The sequence below is a fragment of the Perognathus longimembris genome, chromosome 9 (assembly GCF_023159225.1).
Source record: "Perognathus longimembris pacificus isolate PPM17 chromosome 9, ASM2315922v1, whole genome shotgun sequence".
Classification (NCBI taxonomy): Eukaryota; Metazoa; Chordata; class Mammalia; order Rodentia; family Heteromyidae; genus Perognathus; species Perognathus longimembris.
The window spans coordinates 17,309,330-17,326,555 of NC_063169.1; the positions used below are offsets into that span (position 1 = coordinate 17,309,330).

General features: G+C 49.4%; 1 protein-coding gene across 6 annotated transcripts in view; it reads left to right on the forward strand.

Moving 5' to 3' along the window:
- Window positions 1-605: 605 nt before the first annotated feature.
- Window positions 606-17,226, forward strand: part of Sim1 (SIM bHLH transcription factor 1) — a 79,929-nt gene continuing 63,308 nt past the window's right edge. Inside the window, exons 1-8 of one of the 6 annotated variants that reach the window (XM_048353770.1) lie at window positions 606-866; window positions 1,622-2,265; window positions 11,425-11,507; window positions 14,714-14,803; window positions 15,351-15,459; window positions 15,600-15,685; window positions 16,541-16,740; window positions 16,974-17,080. In XM_048353770.1, coding sequence (XP_048209727.1) covers window positions 2,091-2,265; window positions 11,425-11,507; window positions 14,714-14,803; window positions 15,351-15,459; window positions 15,600-15,685; window positions 16,541-16,740; window positions 16,974-17,080 — 850 coding nt within the window. In that variant the 5' untranslated portion in view covers window positions 606-866; window positions 1,622-2,090. Of the gene's footprint in view, window positions 867-894; window positions 1,375-1,621; window positions 2,266-7,783; window positions 7,898-11,424; window positions 11,508-14,713; window positions 14,808-15,350; window positions 15,460-15,599; window positions 15,686-16,540; window positions 16,741-16,973; window positions 17,081-17,226 lie in introns of those variants that run through there. The other 5 variants (XM_048353769.1, XM_048353771.1, XM_048353774.1 and 2 more) reach the window with 5 other exon arrangements.

Here is a 17,226-nt window from a genome sequence, read left to right on the forward strand (position 1 = left end):
CCACCATCGGCCTCGCGCACCTCACGGGCCCCAGAATCTGCCCTCGGGAGGGGCGCATCCTCAGGGTCCACCTTTGGGCAAAGTCGGCTCATGGTCCCGGTGATTTTCGCCTCGCCAGCCCGGAGCCCCAGTCTGCTCGTCCGTTCCCGGCGGCGGCCGCGCCGAGCACTCGGGAGCGCACTAGGCTGAGGGTTCTGGACCCCGGACCCCAGGGACCTCGGAGAGCGCGACACTCGCACAACATCCGGAAGGCCCGAGAGGTCCGGAGCAGGGCAGCGGCAACCGGGCAGCGTCGACCCCCGCGCCCGGGGACTCATTAACCGCGCGGCTCCCAGGCTGCTGGGTAGGACCCGGAGCCCGCAACTGAGCCGCTGGGGGGGGGGGGGGAGCGGTGCAGGACGGTCTCGTCACTCACTCGCCTCGGCCAATTAGCACCGTGCCCCTGGGCGCGCTGGGCCAATGGGAGGGCAGAAGACTTGTGAGTGGCATTGCTGAGGGAGGGAGAAAGGGAGCCCGGGAGTGAAGTTGAAGCTAAACCCTCGAAGGTATCAAGAAGTTAAGGGGGTGGGTGTGCGTGAAAAGGGGGTGGCGGGGGGAGGTCTTTCGGCTTCCAATTAGGAATAACACTGGCTCGTAGGAACTACTGAGGAGGAGGATTCTAAAAACCACCTCGCCCGTCCCAAGGCCCTCATCCTCCTCCTTCTGCCGCGTACCCCTCCCCCAATTCATGACCAAGAAAAAGGGAGCCTTGGGAGTGCGCGGAGCCTCTCTGCGCGTGGGGAGCGGGAGGCCCGCACATTTGCTTAGTTGGCCCGTAGGCATGAGTACCCTTAAGAGGTTCCCTCTGCAGCCCTGGAGGATTGAAGGTAGGTGATGCAGGAAAAAAAAAAAAAAAACAAAAACAAAAAAAAAAACACCCCAAGTTCTGCGGGCGGCGCGCGCGGTTCTGCTGCCCGGGAGGCGAGGCTGGGGCGCCGCCCTCCCCGGTGCCTGCCTGCGAGGGGGCTGTCGCGCGTGCCACCTGTTAACCCGGCGCGATCGGCCCAGCGTGGAGCCGCCCCTGCTGAGCAGGGAGAGACCGGGGTCGCCTCGGGAGTCCCCGAGGGGCTGGACTGTGTAAGTGCCACTTTTTGAGGACTCCTTCAGACTTGAGACCCGTGCGGGAAAGGTGGCCAAGCTCCCGATCTGCCCGGACCCGGCGCGAGCGGCTCCCGCGGCGCTGTGGAGGAATTCTGAGCGGCCGCCCTGGGACTTGCGCCCAGCCTGGCGCGGGAGCGGGGACTGGAGGCCCGGAGGCTCTCGAGGGTCTCGGAAAATACGCGTTTTGTTTTTCGGGCAACTTGAGGGAAGCTCTGGAGGACGTGGCTGGCGTGGGTGAGGAGATGCCAACCTTATGGGGGGGGGGGGGGCTCAGCCTTGCTCCTAACTTCTCTATGTCTTAACAGTAACGAACAAGAAAAGGAAAAAGTAAGGAAACTTCATGGATCTTGGCAGGAAAGCCGTGGCTCCTTGAACCTTTTCTCTGGCTGTCCCCCCGCCCCCGCGCAGACTTGGGGTGAGGGTGTGAGTGATGGTGGTGGGGTCGCAGGTTTCTGATGCTCTGATGCTGTTTTCTCCGCAGTGGTCTAGAGGAGTTTGCCCGGATCGCTGTTCTACCCAAGCCGGCTCCGAGCCGCCTTCGTGGGCGGCCAATGCGGCGCCGCTGAAGAGCCAACATCGCCGGGGATTATTATGCCGATTTTCCAAGGAGCGGGGTTCTCAGCCCCGAGCAGGAGAAAAGGCTGGCTCCTCACGAGTCCGGCCAGCATTTGACATCTACAGATCCTCAGGATTGTCCAAATTGTCTCCGATCGGCCACGTTCTTCTACCTGCGACTCCCATTTTTCAAAGAAAAATATTTTGTTTGCTGCCCTGGTCTTTTCCTACAATTCATATATTTCCCGCTGGTACAGACTTCAGCCTCCTCATTCAAAGTATACTTTACATTTTCACCAAGTATGATTTCTAGTTGAAAGTTTCTTTATTTTTTTCTCCGTGTTGGATGATTCTGTGGAGTTTACGTTGTAAGAAGAAAGGGAGAACAAGACACAATGAAAGAAAAGTCCAAAAATGCTGCTCGGACTAGGAGGGAGAAAGAAAACAGTGAGTTTTATGAACTGGCTAAATTATTGCCTCTGCCCTCGGCCATCACCTCGCAGCTGGACAAAGCATCCATAATCAGACTCACCACCAGCTATCTCAAAATGAGGGTGGTATTCCCCGAAGGTAAGTAAGTGTCTTTGCCTAGATGAAATGTCAAAGGTAGAAGAAGGTGTAGATTTGCTAGGCCGGCAAGTAGAGAAGCAGCCTAGCATATTTGTATTTACATACTCCTCCCGGAAGGGAAGTTTTGCTCAGCTACTTGACCAGTTCTCACTGAACTCGCAGTTCCTTTTCTAGGCTCCACTAATACTTTCTCTTCAGTCCATCAGATCTGTTTGGTTGGGAAGCAGCCCAACAGTGCTTTTGTCAACACTTCAGAGATGGGGCTCAATTGAAAGTACTACTAATCCAAACATGCCTTTCTGTTTTATTCTTCCTGTTAGAATTGCACCCTGCAGAGAGCAGTACTGCTGAATTCTGTAGTTTTGCTAGGTTTAGCTAGACCCTTGTAAAGCAAGCTAAGTAAGTCAGATACTAGCTCTTCTGTATCTCTATCATTCTGCAAAGTAATAGGGAATATTGGTGAACAGTCTGTGCTGACTTTACCCAGTCTCTTCAACTGCATATAATAAATTTATTCTAAGTTTTTCACATGTTCCCAGAGTCTTAAAGTAACTACAGAGGCTCTGCAATTTGCATCTCTGGCCCTGAGATTGGCTAGTTCCCAAATACATAAAATTAAGTTAAGATGGCTGGTCCACTTAGAAATATCCCTTCTCAGTGGTAGGTTGGCAAACAGATGCTGGGGTTGAAATTTCAAACAAGGCCTAGAAGTTAGGATAGCTTAGCTATTGACATGATTTTAAACTGCAGTTTAGGTGACTAGAATTCACTGCATGAGGGCCAGAACCTGGACTTGGCTTTCTAGAACACATGCTGTGGATGACCATTTGTGCTCACTTTTCTTTCCCATTTCTCTGTTCAAATAAATACATTCCCTGAAAATATTTCAGATATGCCTTTGCTAGGAGACAGAGATTTGTAAATGCAAAGGAGTGATTACTAGACAAGCAAAAAAAAGATGTAAGGGAAAGAAACCTTTTTATTTACAAAGGTGAATTTCTTATTTGGCCTAATAGAGGTTTACCTTGTTGATTTCGAATGTTTGGGGGTTAACATCCAAAATCAACAAGAAAAAGTGTTTGGGGGGGAGAGGAAGTAGTAATTGTTGGGTTTGAAGTTTTCTTGGTCTTGATGTAAACACTTGTAAAACATGCTCCAAATTAGTCAGGATCACTGTGGGAAAACTTCCAAACTAAACTGCAGTCCATGTTGCCCTCCAACTAGAAGTGGTGTTGTTAGTTCTTTTTAAAACAGTTCTTTGAAGGGTCTCATTTGACTCTGGAAATGGAGGGGGGGGGGGAAGAGTCAATACCGAGAGTATTTGAACAGTAGTTTTCGTTTTTTTTGTTGGTGGTGCTGTTTGTTTTGCTTTTAAAGAAGAAAGGCAGGAGGACCTAAACACTAAACACCACATTTCCCATTCAAACCGTGCTGTGAATTGCTGATGGGAAAATTACCATTATACCACACTGCCTTCTGTTTTGTTGTTGTTTTTTTTTTTTAAAGATCTCGTTGTCTTTTATACTGTCAGCGCCTACTTTATAAAAATGAAGCTATTGCGAACTCGGCTGGCCGCGCTCTTCCTAACGGGATTATTAGCAGTGATTTGTCAGCTCCCGTGGTCTCAGTGGGCTCCCTTTCTGCGTGATTTCTAGCCGGTCTCATCAATTATCGGTGCCGATGTCGCTGGCTGCTTTATCAGAAGCAGCATATGGTGTTGCTTGTGGAGCTGCGAGTAATAGCAGGAGAAGAATAACGTTCAGAGTCGGCAGGCAGACCCCACGCAGGACCGGAGAGCCGGGGAAGCTGGGCCAGAGATCCTAGTCTGCTAAGTACTGGCCGTGGGCTGAGGCAGCAGGGAGAAGATGAGTGGCGCTCTCTCTCTCTCTCTCTCTCTCTCTCTCTCTCTCTCTCTCTCTCTGCTTTCCAATTTAAGATGCTAACTCTACAAATTATAAATCACATCATGAAACATAGGAGGAACAAGAAGTAAACTTTCTAGCTAATGTCTTGTTTAGCACTGGACAGGAGAGTCCCCTGGGAGGTCAGACTGGGCGCACTCTAGCTACTTTTAGCTCTGTTTTCTACAACACCCCCACGAGTCCCACGACCCAGGCCCAGGCCACTCCTGCCTGATCCCTCTTCTTGGGTGAGTGTGAGTTTATGGGCAGGAGGGGATGGACGATGTGTGAACTCTGGCCACATCATTTATTTCTCCAGCTACTGTTGAGCCCATAACTCACTCTGAGCGTGCACTCCATGAGTTAGACAGGATCACTGGAACAGCTGGTCCTAGGGATAAGGCTTTGCTTTTGAGAGTAAAGCGTATTTTGTATACGTTTCAAAAATCCCAAAGCCCAAACATAGCCTTTTAAAGTAGAAGAGAAAGGAGGATAAAAAAAAATAACAACAAAAGAAAAACCCAAAGCAGCTCCTTTGAAAGGAGCACTCCCAAAGGAGTGAAAGGTGACAAGTGGCAAAGCCAGGCACAACCTGTAGGGGGTGCCAATTTTGGGGCTCAGATTAGAGTTAAGATAGTGGATGCACAAAGTTGAAGTCTAAGGCATACAGGGAAACTGAATACTTTTTCTGGATAGGATCCTTTGTTTCATGAACTTGAAGACGAAATTCCACTTATTTTAAAGTTGTTTTAGCTCACAGTAGGTCTTCAATGAAATCTTGTTTTAGGAATAAAAGAAATATAGCTACTTTAGCATGGTAAACACTCGATTATATGTGACTTGGATTTTGCAAAATATATGATCTCCAGTAATTACAAATCTGGTGACATAGCTGTATGTATAACAACATCAAATTTGCTTTTGCTCACATTTAATCTACGCTACCCAGTAATGCCAAATGTTGTATGTTAAACCAACAGATAAAGCATCATCATACTTATATTTGAAAAAAGGGAAATCTTCAGTCCTCTATGGAAAAGGCCCCCCTCTCACTTGCCGAATACAATTTTACCTCCAGGATCTAATAGGTTTTTAAAAGGCATGTTTCAACTTTTACTATTTTACCTAATTGGAGAAAGAGAGAGAGAGAGAGAGAGAGAGAGAGAGAGAGAGAGAGAGAGAGAGAGAGAGAGAGAGAGAGAGAGAGAAATGAGATATATGTTTTTGAAATATGTAAAAATAAGCATTATGGTGGTGATTTCATAGGAAAAAGGGAAGAATACTGTGAAATAATTAGAAGAGCATATTTTTATTTATAACATATTCTCTTTTAACATAGCCTTGCAAAGGAAAAATGGAGGCATAGAGAGATGTTTGGTGCTATCAAAGCCAAATAGATTTGATTTTAAAAAGGAGATGGAATGATCTTAGTTGTGTGCAAAATAGAACACATTCAACTTTGAAATACATATTTGTTAGTCAGCTATAACATCGTTTTAGCTGGGAGTATAGTGGTGAATATAGTGAAAGGATCTGACATGTTTTTGCATCAGTAGCTATTCAGAATCTTGGTAACACCACTCTATATTTGATCATCAAGGTATCTTTGGAGAGTAAAAATAACCACAGAGTTGAAACTAGTAACTATTTAGGAAAGGAATGATGAAAGGTCAGGAATGATGAAACAAACCTCCATAGTCCCTTTCTGGAACATTTTCCTCAAGATTAAAATTCTTCATCATTGTATATTTAGAGGCAGATAACCAAAACAAAAAAAGAACGAAAGAAAAGAAAAGAGGCCCCATTTCCCACGTGGGCTGATGATTTAGGGCTGTTTTCTTTGCTTCTCGGGGAAATGATTGAGCATTAGGTTTCCATGTTTATTTTCTTACAGAAGTTTTTCTCATTTAAAGGCCTTTAAGCCCAGTTTATGGTCCACGCTGATTAACTCTGTTTAATTCTAGTTTTGATGTTCACTGAAAATATAAAGAAAAACACCCATGAAGAGAATTGTCCAGGCAGATTTATGTACTGCAAATTGTAGATCCAATCAATGAAAAACAGTGCCATATTTTAACAAAAAATAAAAGAAGTAGCATGAAGAAAAACAAGGAAAGGAAGGCACTTGTAAGTTACAAACCTGAGGCTCAACGTAGACTAAATTTACAGAGAACAAACCTGACTGTGTAGGGGAGTTGTTTTTTCAGTTCTGGGGAATTTGGGCAGCTTCAAATTTACAGACAAATGGGGATGCACCCTGCAAGCCCCCTGCATTTTTCTGTGGCCCCAGGTATTTCTCACAAAAACAAGGTTTGGATTCTGAGAACTGTTACTGATTTTAGTGGCTCACCCTCTGCCGGCCTCTGATTCGTGGGCTTTTTAATGTGTGTATAAGGGAACCCTGGTTATTTATGAATGATCTTGCTAATTAAGAGAGTACTAACTCTGTCTCTGTAGCTGAGCAAACTTTCTCGACAGGTACCCCCACCCCTTGCTGACCCTGGTCTGACCAAAGGCTTCCGATTTTCCCCGGCCTCTGCCGCGCGCCTTTGTGTCTTCCCGATGGTGGGAAATCGCCGCCCACTAGGCTGGCACGGTGACTCCCAGGCTCCTTTTGCTGTGGCTCTGCTGGGTCGCCCCTGGGGGACGCGCCGCCGGGGGACAGCCACCCTTCCAGCTGCTTGGGCCGCGGGCCCCAAGCACAGGGAGGGATCGGAAACGCAAAGGGCATTCAGATCGAACCCTGCCTTCCAGGAGAGGCCAGGCTGGGTTCGATCGTCCGGGTCTCCACGGCAAGTTAAGCCCGAAGCAGGGGCCACCGCCTCTCGCGTCTCGGTCTTGGTCGTGCGTGTCGCCGGGGTCGTGTGCAGCCAAGTCCCGATCCCGAAGGAAGTTCGAAGCCTGAAACCATTTTGTTTGACACTTTTCAGCCACCAGGAAGGGCTCTCACTCACGCACTTCTCCCCAGTTTAATTTGGGGCCATGCTGAGCCCTGCCTTTCCCCAGTCGGCTCAGCTATGCGTCCATTGGAGGCTGGCTCCGGCCGGGGGAGTTTGGTTGACCTGCACCGCGTCCACCAGGAAGCCCAAGGAGGACGCAGAAAGACAGGGTCAGCGCGGCGACCCTAGGTCTTCCCCCCAGATTTACACAAACGGGGCCCGCGAGGGCGCAGACGCGCTGCCCCCCGGGGAGCGGGCAGGTGCTCACTGGGCACACACACATAGTTCCAGCCAGGCAAGTGGGACAAGGCCTGGCCGGGCACGGTCAGCGCGTCCTCTGGGGCCCCTGCGCTCGCCCGGTAGCCTGAGAGTCAAAGCCAGAGGTGCGAGCAAGCGCGACTCGGTGCCTGAAGGGACTTTCTGCTCAGACAGAGTCCCAGGAGTCTGGGCCCAGTTGCTATCACCCATTCTTTCTCCCTCTTTTTCCCAGAGAGCCCGAGCCAGGATGAGTACCCCCAGCTCAACACAAAGGCAACTGGGCACCAGCCTGGGGATAGTTGAACGGTGTATTCAACAATGACCACAGGCCTTGCAGAAGTCAAAGCATTTGGGGGTGGGGAGATTCTCCCAGGCCAGCCAGCCCCCTCCCTCATGCTTCGGGCCTCCGACGTTCCAGGTAGCTAGAGACCCACTGCTAGGAGCTGCTGAGAGAGTGCCCACCTCAGTCTCTAGGTTGTGGACGTAGTCACTGGGAGGCTCAAGCAACTTCCTCCTCCTCCCTTTGCCTAAAAGGTGAGAAGGCATCAGGCCCGATAAAAGGGAGGGGAGAGAGAGAGAGAGAGAGAGAGAGAGAGAGAGAGAGAGAGAGAGAGAGAGAGAGAGAGAGAGAGAGAGAGAGAGAGAGAGAGACTGTTCCTTTGCTCCCCGTTTGAGTGTGAAGGGGGGAGATGATGCAGGGGTCTGTAATCTATATTTTGTCAAGGGTATGAAATTCATTCGAAGGAAAAGCGCGATCAATTTATTTTTGCTCCTTGCAATAACACAGCTGGATGATGCTTTGAGCTCCAGCTAGACGGTGGCTCATCATTCATTCGCCAAGAACGGGCCTAAATGGTGCCTGTGGGATTAGGTCAATTTTAGTGGATCTACTTCGCCTCATTTGGTTACTAATTGGTTTCTTGTTTTATAAATCGAAATCTCATTTTCAGGAAATTACAAAACCCGTGCAGTCAGTCCATTGAGGTAATCCTTGGGTCAGGGGGTATTTAAATGGAAATGGCTCAACCCAGCACCAAGGGTAAAGCCACAGTGAAACTTGCTTGGGGTTTTCACATGAAATGTGAGATAGCCCTTTAGATTCACAATAGATACATCGCTTCTAATGCTACTTATGTAAATATAATAAACCAGACTTTAAGGGAAGGAGGGGGGCGGGAGAAGCAAAATTTATCTGCTAAGGTTAATGTAGCATATCTTGGAAATCTTCCAAAATAGATTATGTTTTCCTTTGTCTTCGACCACTTTAGCTGGGGAAAATCCTTTTGTCTAAAACTCGATTTAGTTATCGCCCCTGTCTCCGCGCTTCTTTTCTCCTTTGGAAAACCGGGTTCCCTCGGCCCTCGCCAAATTACAAGAGAATCTTTAGATCTTGTGCCCACTGTAATCCCGCCGCAAAAGGAGCTGCTTTCCTACTCATTTTAAACAGACAATCAAAGGATTTGCGAATTTTCTGCGGTAGGTCAAGTGCAGAAATGGAATCTCAGCTTACCACACATCCCCTTAAACAACTGAAATTGGGTACTGCTCGAGACACCGAATACGAGGGGCGAGGGGGTCCAGGGCCCGGGGTGTCCTGGGTGCTACTGATCCGGGCTGCCGGAGGGGCCCTGGGCACCGCGATGGGCCAGCTCAGCCCTGGGATTACACTTGGAAATCCCGACAGGTAGACGGGGGCAGCCAGTTCCTTACAAAACATTAACTCAGACTTAACCGTGTGACCGAGATTCCAGAACCCAGAGAGAAGGCCCTGCTCGGGGAAAGCAAAGGGCTCTGCGGTGGTGCTGGTAGCCGACGAGGGCGCGGGAGGCCCCCGTAAGTCCGCCTCAGACGGGCTGCTTATTAACCTGGGGGTAAGTCTGGGGTTCCCTGCCTGGTGCATACTAAATAAGGCCACCGCCGGAAGAAACACACCGGCGCCCGGCGTGGCGAGCCAGTGTCCCACCCTGCACCTCACCCTAGCCCCAGGGGTCCTGCAAATTCTTTGAGTCGGGAGGTTGCTTCCGAAGACTCACAACTTTTTCCACGGAAGACATTTATGGATCCGCAGTTGGGATTTCGCTTGCTTGGGGGAGGGCAGCGAGGGGCCGGCTTCCTACCCCGCGCCGCGTCGGGGCGCACGAGTGGCGGCTACGTGAGGGCCGGGCTGTGGGCTCCGGCGACGCTTTGGGGGGGTTGGGCCTCGACCAAGTGCGAGGGGGTCCCAAAGACGAGCACCGCGGAGTCCCGGGCGCTCCCAGCAGCAAGGCTCCTTTCCTTTCCCGTCGTGTGGCTGGGGTGGCCAGCTCCTCCGGAGGCTACTGGTAGGGTGCGGTGGGCGGCGGTAGGGGCGGGGGGGGGGGGGCTAGTCCAGATCAAAAGCAAACAAGTCCTGCCAAAAACCGTCCAGGGTAGATTGGGTAGGTCAAGAGTGAAACGCAGGCGACCCCCCTCTCCCCCCCAGACTGTGTGCGGGTGGCTGGGTCGGGTTCCCCTAGTACAGTCCCTGGAGGATGGCCGGGCCCCGAAAGGACAGTGAGTCACTCCGGGGAGGGAAGTTGGGGCGGGCTAACGAGTAAGGAGAGGAAACCTGTAGAGAGTGGGAGGGGGGCCCATTTGCAGGCGGGGGAGGGGGCCCCGATGTTTGCCCAGTGGTGGGGCAATCGTTAGATTTATTTAGATGTGCAAACACCCAGAAAGATCCAATTCGAGCTCGTCGTCACTCGTTGTCAGGGTTTTGATCGTTTGCTTAACAAGCAGCCCCTACCCAAGACCTTTTAACAAATATGACTCCATGTTTTATTGTGAGAGATTTTTCCAGCCCTATATGAGCATGAATCAAACGAATATTTGCCATTGTATACATTATGATATATTTCCTCCTAAAGAAACAACAACCCTGGCCACGATAAATGCTGTTTAATGATATAAGAATAAAAGGATTTAACTATATAGTTAACAGAATTTCAACATCAGTCCCGTTATATTACCTCTCCCCAACATTTTAATGTAGGTTTTCACAAATTCCTTTTGACTTACTTTGATTTCTTCCTGCACACATATAATAGAGCAAAGCCAATATGTTTTGATCTGACAGGAAAGTCTGGAGTGTTTTATTTATATTAAAGGCATTTTCACACACACACACACACACACACACACACACACACACACAAAAGGTTTGTGGCAAGGCCTGAAAAGCTCTTAGTGTGTAATATCAAGAAGAATGGACTGTTTTTGCTGATAGGAGCTGTTGTTGGGGGCATATAGAAACAATGATTCCCTGGGTCTAGAATAGAATGAAAACATTGCTGAGAAGCTGTTCCCACCTCAATGAAGTAACTGACTTCAGAGAAGTTCTGCGGGATCTTTAAGCGTTTCCAGTTTTCTTTTTTAATTTAATGGGGATGGGGGAGGATGAGCTATGTGTTAGGCTGGTACTTGGAAGGGAAAGGAGGAGAAGGACGAGTTATGAAAGGATGTCTGGAAGTCAACGCCAACATCCCCCCCCCCTTAAAGGGGATAAGGGGATTAAAGTTAGGGGCCAAGGGAAAAGAACGGCTGGAAAGCCACCCAGCCAATCAGAAAGGCATCTGGGTCCAGGTGGACATAGCGGGTTGTCTCGGATCTCTCCGGTGGTGTTTTCTGGGTGTGGGGACACCCTCCCTCCCGTTTTTGATAAGGCCGAGGAGGAAAACTTTTAAGTGTCACCAGCCTACGCAGAAACACGAGTGAACCTACGCCCAGGTTACCACGGGGGTGGGGGGGTTCAGTCTTTCTCGGCAGACGCTTAGAGGTCCTCCCAGAGAAATCGGGTCGGCGGTGGGGGTGGCAAGTGCCATTTCTGCTCGGAAGCCGCGGGGGGCGGGGCCATTTCCACGCTCGGACACGCCCCCTCCTGTCCCTCGGCAGGTTGGCACTGGGCAGGGGTGTGACCTGGGAGGGGGCGGGGAGGGGGATGGTATCCAGCACCGGTAGCCCCTGTGTAACAAATCATAAAACGCCAACTAGCCTCAAACAGACAACTGGGTCTGGTTTTGTCACTAAAGGCTGTGTTTCCACAGGGCTCGGCGAGGCGTGGGGCCACTCCAGTCGGACCAGTCCCCTGGACAACGTGGGCCGAGAACTGGGCTCGCATCTACTCCAGGTACTGACACAGTTCCCGAGGCGCTGCGGAGTCCGGGTGCTCCCTTTCTGTTTCTCAAGGGAGAAAAAAAAAGGGAGGTAGGAATCTTGCTTAGACGTATGTCACTCTCAACAGCTCCCCCAAGTTAGAACTTTCAGCTCAGTTTATCTGCAAGAAGATGGGTAATGGCAGCTCACTGGGCTGAGATTGAAGCAAAGGGGCAGCCCCAAATTGGGATTTGGAAACTAGCCACGCTAGCAAGGCCTCGTCAGAGCTCTCAGACCAAGGGAATGGGCACCACTGCTTAGTTTTCAGCTGAGGGAACTGGAGTGCCCCGGCCAGAAGGCAGAGATAGGCCTGCCGAACTGATTGAAAGGAAGGATTTGTAGAGGGAATAATCTGAATCTGGTAGAAATACCGGTCAGTGCTTCAAGCCCACACATTCCGGATCCAGCTGTGTCTGCAACTCATTTCATCTCCCAGTAGTTCATCTCCCAGGCTTCCAGGATGCTCCAGTGAGCCTCAGGCCAGTTCAGATTGGGAATGAGCCCGCCCCTACCCACATACAGCCCCTTAGGTAATGAGTTTAACCAATGTGAGACGCCACTTACCTTGTTATTTGCAGTGCACACTGCTGTAAATACCTTGTTGCCCCTTATGTCGAAGAACAAATATTTTAAATAGTGAAACTCCCAGTGGCACGTTTAGGCTTGACACTTGTCCCTTATACTGCACCCTCTTTAATATTATTCAAGTCCACCAGGAGCTCCTGGACTGGCCAGAAGCTCAGTGGAATCAACCAGTTAGCTCTCTCGCCCCTTTGGGCCTGAAGAAATGGCATCTACTGACAGCATAGCACAGGTCTACAAACCATTCCATTCCTTTTTTCTTTCTTTCCCCAGAGACCAAGTAGAATTTTATTTATTTTACAGAATTTGAATTCATAGCTGTTTGCTAGGCAGATATTCTGCCTCTTGCAGCATATGTCCAGCCCTTTTTGCTTCAATTATTTTTCAGATAGGGCCTCTCATCTTTTTGCTCAGGCAGGCCTTCTTACTCAGGCCTTCATTGTAGCAATGTTGGGATTACAGGCATACACCATGCTGAAGTTTGTTGTTGTTGCTGTTGTTGTGATAGAGTACTGATAACTTTTTGCTTGGGACTGGCCAACCAGAATCCTTCCCAATGTGTCTCTGAAGTAGCTGGAATGATACGTGTGAGCAGCTGTTCTGTCCTAAGACCAGTGAGATTTTACTGCCCACTAGATACAGCTAAGTAAAAATTTGCTTGTACCTGAAGCTTAGCATCTTCAGGACAAAATCCATTGTCCCCTCCTCTCAGACTTCCATTCAGACAAAATCTGTTTCTCTAAATTTTCTTTTTCTTTTTTTGCTGGTGGGGTGTAAACTCAGAACTCATTTGTTAACTCTTAGGCTAGTACTCTGAGTAAACCACAGCTCCACTTCCAGATTTTGGGTGGTTAATTGGAGATGAGTCTCATGGACTTTCCTGCCCAGTACAGCTTCAAACCTTAATCCTCAGATCTCAGTCTCCTGAGTAGCTAGGATTTCAGGTGTGGGCCACTGGTGCCTGGCTGTTTCTCTAAATTTTTATCTTAGCTAATGGTACTGCTTTCTGCTCAATATCTTTACAGAAATCAGGAGATCAACTTTTAGACTTTCTGCCACCAGTCTGCATAAAATCTCACAGCCAATACCATCTTTGAATCTTTGAATTCGATCTCCCCTTCCTTCATCCCTTTGTGAAATTCTCAAGCTTGTAAACCAAATTTCCACTGCAGCTACACACTGACTTCAATCTCCTGCTCATTTCTTCTTCCTGCAGGTTGTTGTCCACACACTTGAGGAAGCCCTGCCTCCCCCACCCATGTCAAAGGACATTTTAGTCCTGTTTAGAAACCTCCCTAAACAAGCAAATTCGGATCCCTTGTTGTTGTGTCAAACTCCAAAATTCCATCAGTTTCATTTCCAGTAGACTAAACTCATCAGGTCAAAATAACCAGATCCAGTCTCTCTGCACCTCCTGTTTTTGCTACACCATTCCTTCTACCTGGGGTGCTCTTCTTTTCTTCTCTAGTACTCATGTCCTCTCCAAGCTCGAACATCAACTCCTCCTCCTCCTCCTCCTCCTCCTCCTCCTCCTCCTCCTCCTCCTCCTCCTCCTCCTCCTCCTCCTCCTTCTCCTCCTCCTCCTCCTCCTCCTCCTTCTTTATCCTGGGGCTTGAACTCAGGTCCTGGGCACTGTCTCTGAGCTTCTTTTACTCAAGGCTAGCACTCTTCCACTTGAGCCACAGTACCACTTCCAGCATTTTCTGTTTATGTGGTATTGAGGGATCCAACCCAGGGGTTCATGCATGCTAGGCAAGCACTCAAACACAAAGCCACCTTCCCAGCCAAACATCCACTTCTTTAAGGCCTCTGCAATTCTCCCTCAGGCCTCTGGCTGCTGAGCTTCAGGCTCTCTTGCCTATTCAGCCTCCTCCAGTCAGCTTATATCTATCTTCAGGCCAGTTACCCATGTGACTTCCAACTCATTGAGAGCAGGGTTTGACTCATCCTAGTTCTCCACTGTCTCCTGTGTGGACTCATTCACAGAGATGAAGGGACAGCGGGAAATCCAAGTCATTTCTTCATGAAGAGCTGTCAGTTACATGTAACACATACATACTATAACATTACTCTATGGACTTGCTGCTTGAAAATCCTCTCATCTCCTACATCTCCCTCTTCTGCATTGTCTCCAAAGCCACTGGCCAGCTTTCTCCTGTCTACAAACACTATACTGCCATGTCAACCAGTGTCTCCTCCACTGATCCTTCCCAACCCCTGCTGTTGCTCTTTTCAACATAGGACACTGCCACTGCAAAGTTCTTCTAGACTGACACTAAAAATGCTGGTTCTTTCTATGACCATCATCTCAAGAACCTAGCTTACCTTTGCTTAAAGGCTATGAGCCACCCTTATTCCCTTTCATATATGCCTATTACAGATGTGTCTTTCCTTTGGGAGCATCCTGAGTTTTCCAGGGCATTACGCTTGTCTCCTGCTCCCTCTGTATCTCTCTCTTCTACATGCCCCAGATGTTTACAAATTTGTAGTGATCCAAAGAGGGGACATTGGTGGCTGGTTCTATGTCCTGTTCCCTGGCAGTGTCTCTCCAAGCCCTCTCTACCACCTCTCCATTCACTCTATTTTCTGCCTCTCCAGACCCTGGATGGCTTCATCTTTGTCGTGGCTCCAGACGGGAAGATCATGTACATCTCAGAGACAGCCTCAGTGCACCTGGGTCTTTCTCAGGTAGGTGAGTGGTCCATGTTTCCAGCCTGTGGTGTTTACAGCCAGTGCTGGTGGAGGGAAGGGAGGGCACTTCCTCAAATCCTATTTTAGCTGTGTTTCTGAGTCTGAATAATGCTCACCTAGCAGGAGGACTTTGAAAACAGGCCTGGATCTCCCCATTTGTGAATGTGTCTTTCCTTGCCTTGCTTCTCAGGCTCAAGCAATTGCTGTAGTTATAAGTTCTTACCATAAGCCAGACTCTGTGGGAAGAGGTTATGTACTTATATCCTTATTACTATTACCGGAAGCAAACACTACTACTATGATCTTCACTGCTGCTATTAAGATTCTTTCACAGATAAGGAAGCAGTGGTTTATGTAAGAAGCAATGTGTAGCTAGTGCTACCCATTGCCTATTGCTAGCTGCAGTCTATAGCCGCTGACCTATTCCAGATCGCTGGTTCCTGTTCTCATGGTCTTGCAGACTCCCTGGGGCCCAACAAGTGTTCAGTCTCTTCCTGGGGGGCACTGTGCCACCGTGGAGATGGTGATCCCCTCCTCTTTACAGGTAGAGCTGACCGGAAACAGCATTTATGAATACATCCACCCTGCGGACCACGACGAGATGACGGCTGTGCTCACCGCTCATCAGCCCTACCACTCTCACTTCGTGCAGGGTAAGGTGAACACATGCCTGAGGCCCATATTGTCCATGGGAATCCAACTGGGATTTTTGCCCACAATTTGTTATAGCTGAGAGATGGACGCCACACTGCCAGTCTTGTGTCCTGAGCTTTTCTTTGCTCTTCTCTCCCAGAATATGAGATCGAGCGCTCCTTCTTCCTCAGGATGAAGTGTGTCTTAGCCAAGCGGAATGCTGGCCTCACCTGCGGGGGCTACAAGGTATGTGGCACAGCTGGAAGACAGATGCCAAGGGTGGGAGGTGGGCAGGTGTACTGAGTGAGGCAGAACACCAAGTTGTTTCCCCATTTGGGTGGCCCCCAATTGCATCCCCCCAAAAGTTTTAAAGCATCTGCAGGGATGTTTCCTTAGTGTCCCTGAACTTTGAGAACACCTGCAGAGAAGGCTGAAAAATCGGAGCGAGCTCACAGAGTCTTCAAGGAGGGAAAGGCTGATGGAGTTGTCATAACTCCAGGTTTTGACCTCCCAAGAAAGTTAAGAACCCTAGCTGTAGTTACAAACTGTGGTTCTTAAGTCTAGTGAGATTAAGCATCATTAGAAAGCAGATCAAGTGACCTGATTAAGATGGGTTAAATAATTTGCATATATATGCATATTATTTTATTACTTTATTTTAATGTTGTGCCAGTACTAGGGCTTGAATTCAGCCTGGATTCTGCCCTTTAGCTTTTATCCCTCAAGTCTGGCGCTGTACTATTTGAGCCACAGCTCCTTTTCTGGCTTTTTTTTCCCCCCGGTAAATTGGAGATAACAGTGTCATAGGTGTTATTGCCTGGGCTGGCACCAAACCGGGATCCTCAGATCTTGGCCTCCTCCACCAAAAACTTAACATATATTTTATTTTAAAACAAGCTTTCAGGTGAGCTCAATGTAAGTCACTCTCTTGAGATACCATAACTCACCAATCAATACCTTTGGATCCCACAGAAGGAAGGGCTTGATTCCCACAGAATTTGTGGCCAAGTAGAATCTCCGTAAGATTCCCTTCCTTTGCATCTTTTGTGGGTTCTTTGTGACCAGCTGAACCTCACCCCTCTCCCCCTGAATCCACTCCAGGTCATTCATTGTAGCGGCTACCTGAAGATCCGCCAGTACAGCCTGGATATGTCCCCCTTCGATGGCTGCTACCAGAACGTGGGCCTGGTGGCCGTGGGCCACTCCTTGCCTCCTAGCGCAGTCACAGAGATCAAACTACATAGCAACATGTTCATGTTCCGCGCCAGCCTGGACATGAAGCTCATCTTCCTGGACTCCAGGTGTGTGGACTCGGCTGAGAGGGCTGTCCTTAGAGGAATGGCAGCCCTCCCTGCCCGGTGAGGGACAGCTTTCCTTCCACATCAGGACCCCATTTTGAAGGTGACTCCCCTATCTATGTGTCAGGAAGTGAGGACTCGGTCGCCCAGCCCCACCCCTGCCCCCAGATCTGAGACCACGTGGGAGGTGAGGTAACACCCTCACACTCATCTTTGGGAGGGATTGCTTTCCCCAGGGTGGCAGAGCTGACCGGCTACGAACCTCAGGACCTGATTGAGAAGACCTTGTACCATCACGTCCATGGCTGCGACACCTTCCACTTGCGCTGCGCGCACCACTTGCGTAAGGCCCCAACCCCTGTGTCCTTCGCGACCATCCGGGAGCCTGCCCTGGGCCCCCGCGAGGCTCTTAGCCACCAGGCCCTCTCAGATTGGTAGTGGGGGGGTGCCAGTGTGTGAGGCCCCTGGAAGGCCTCCTGGGCCACAGAA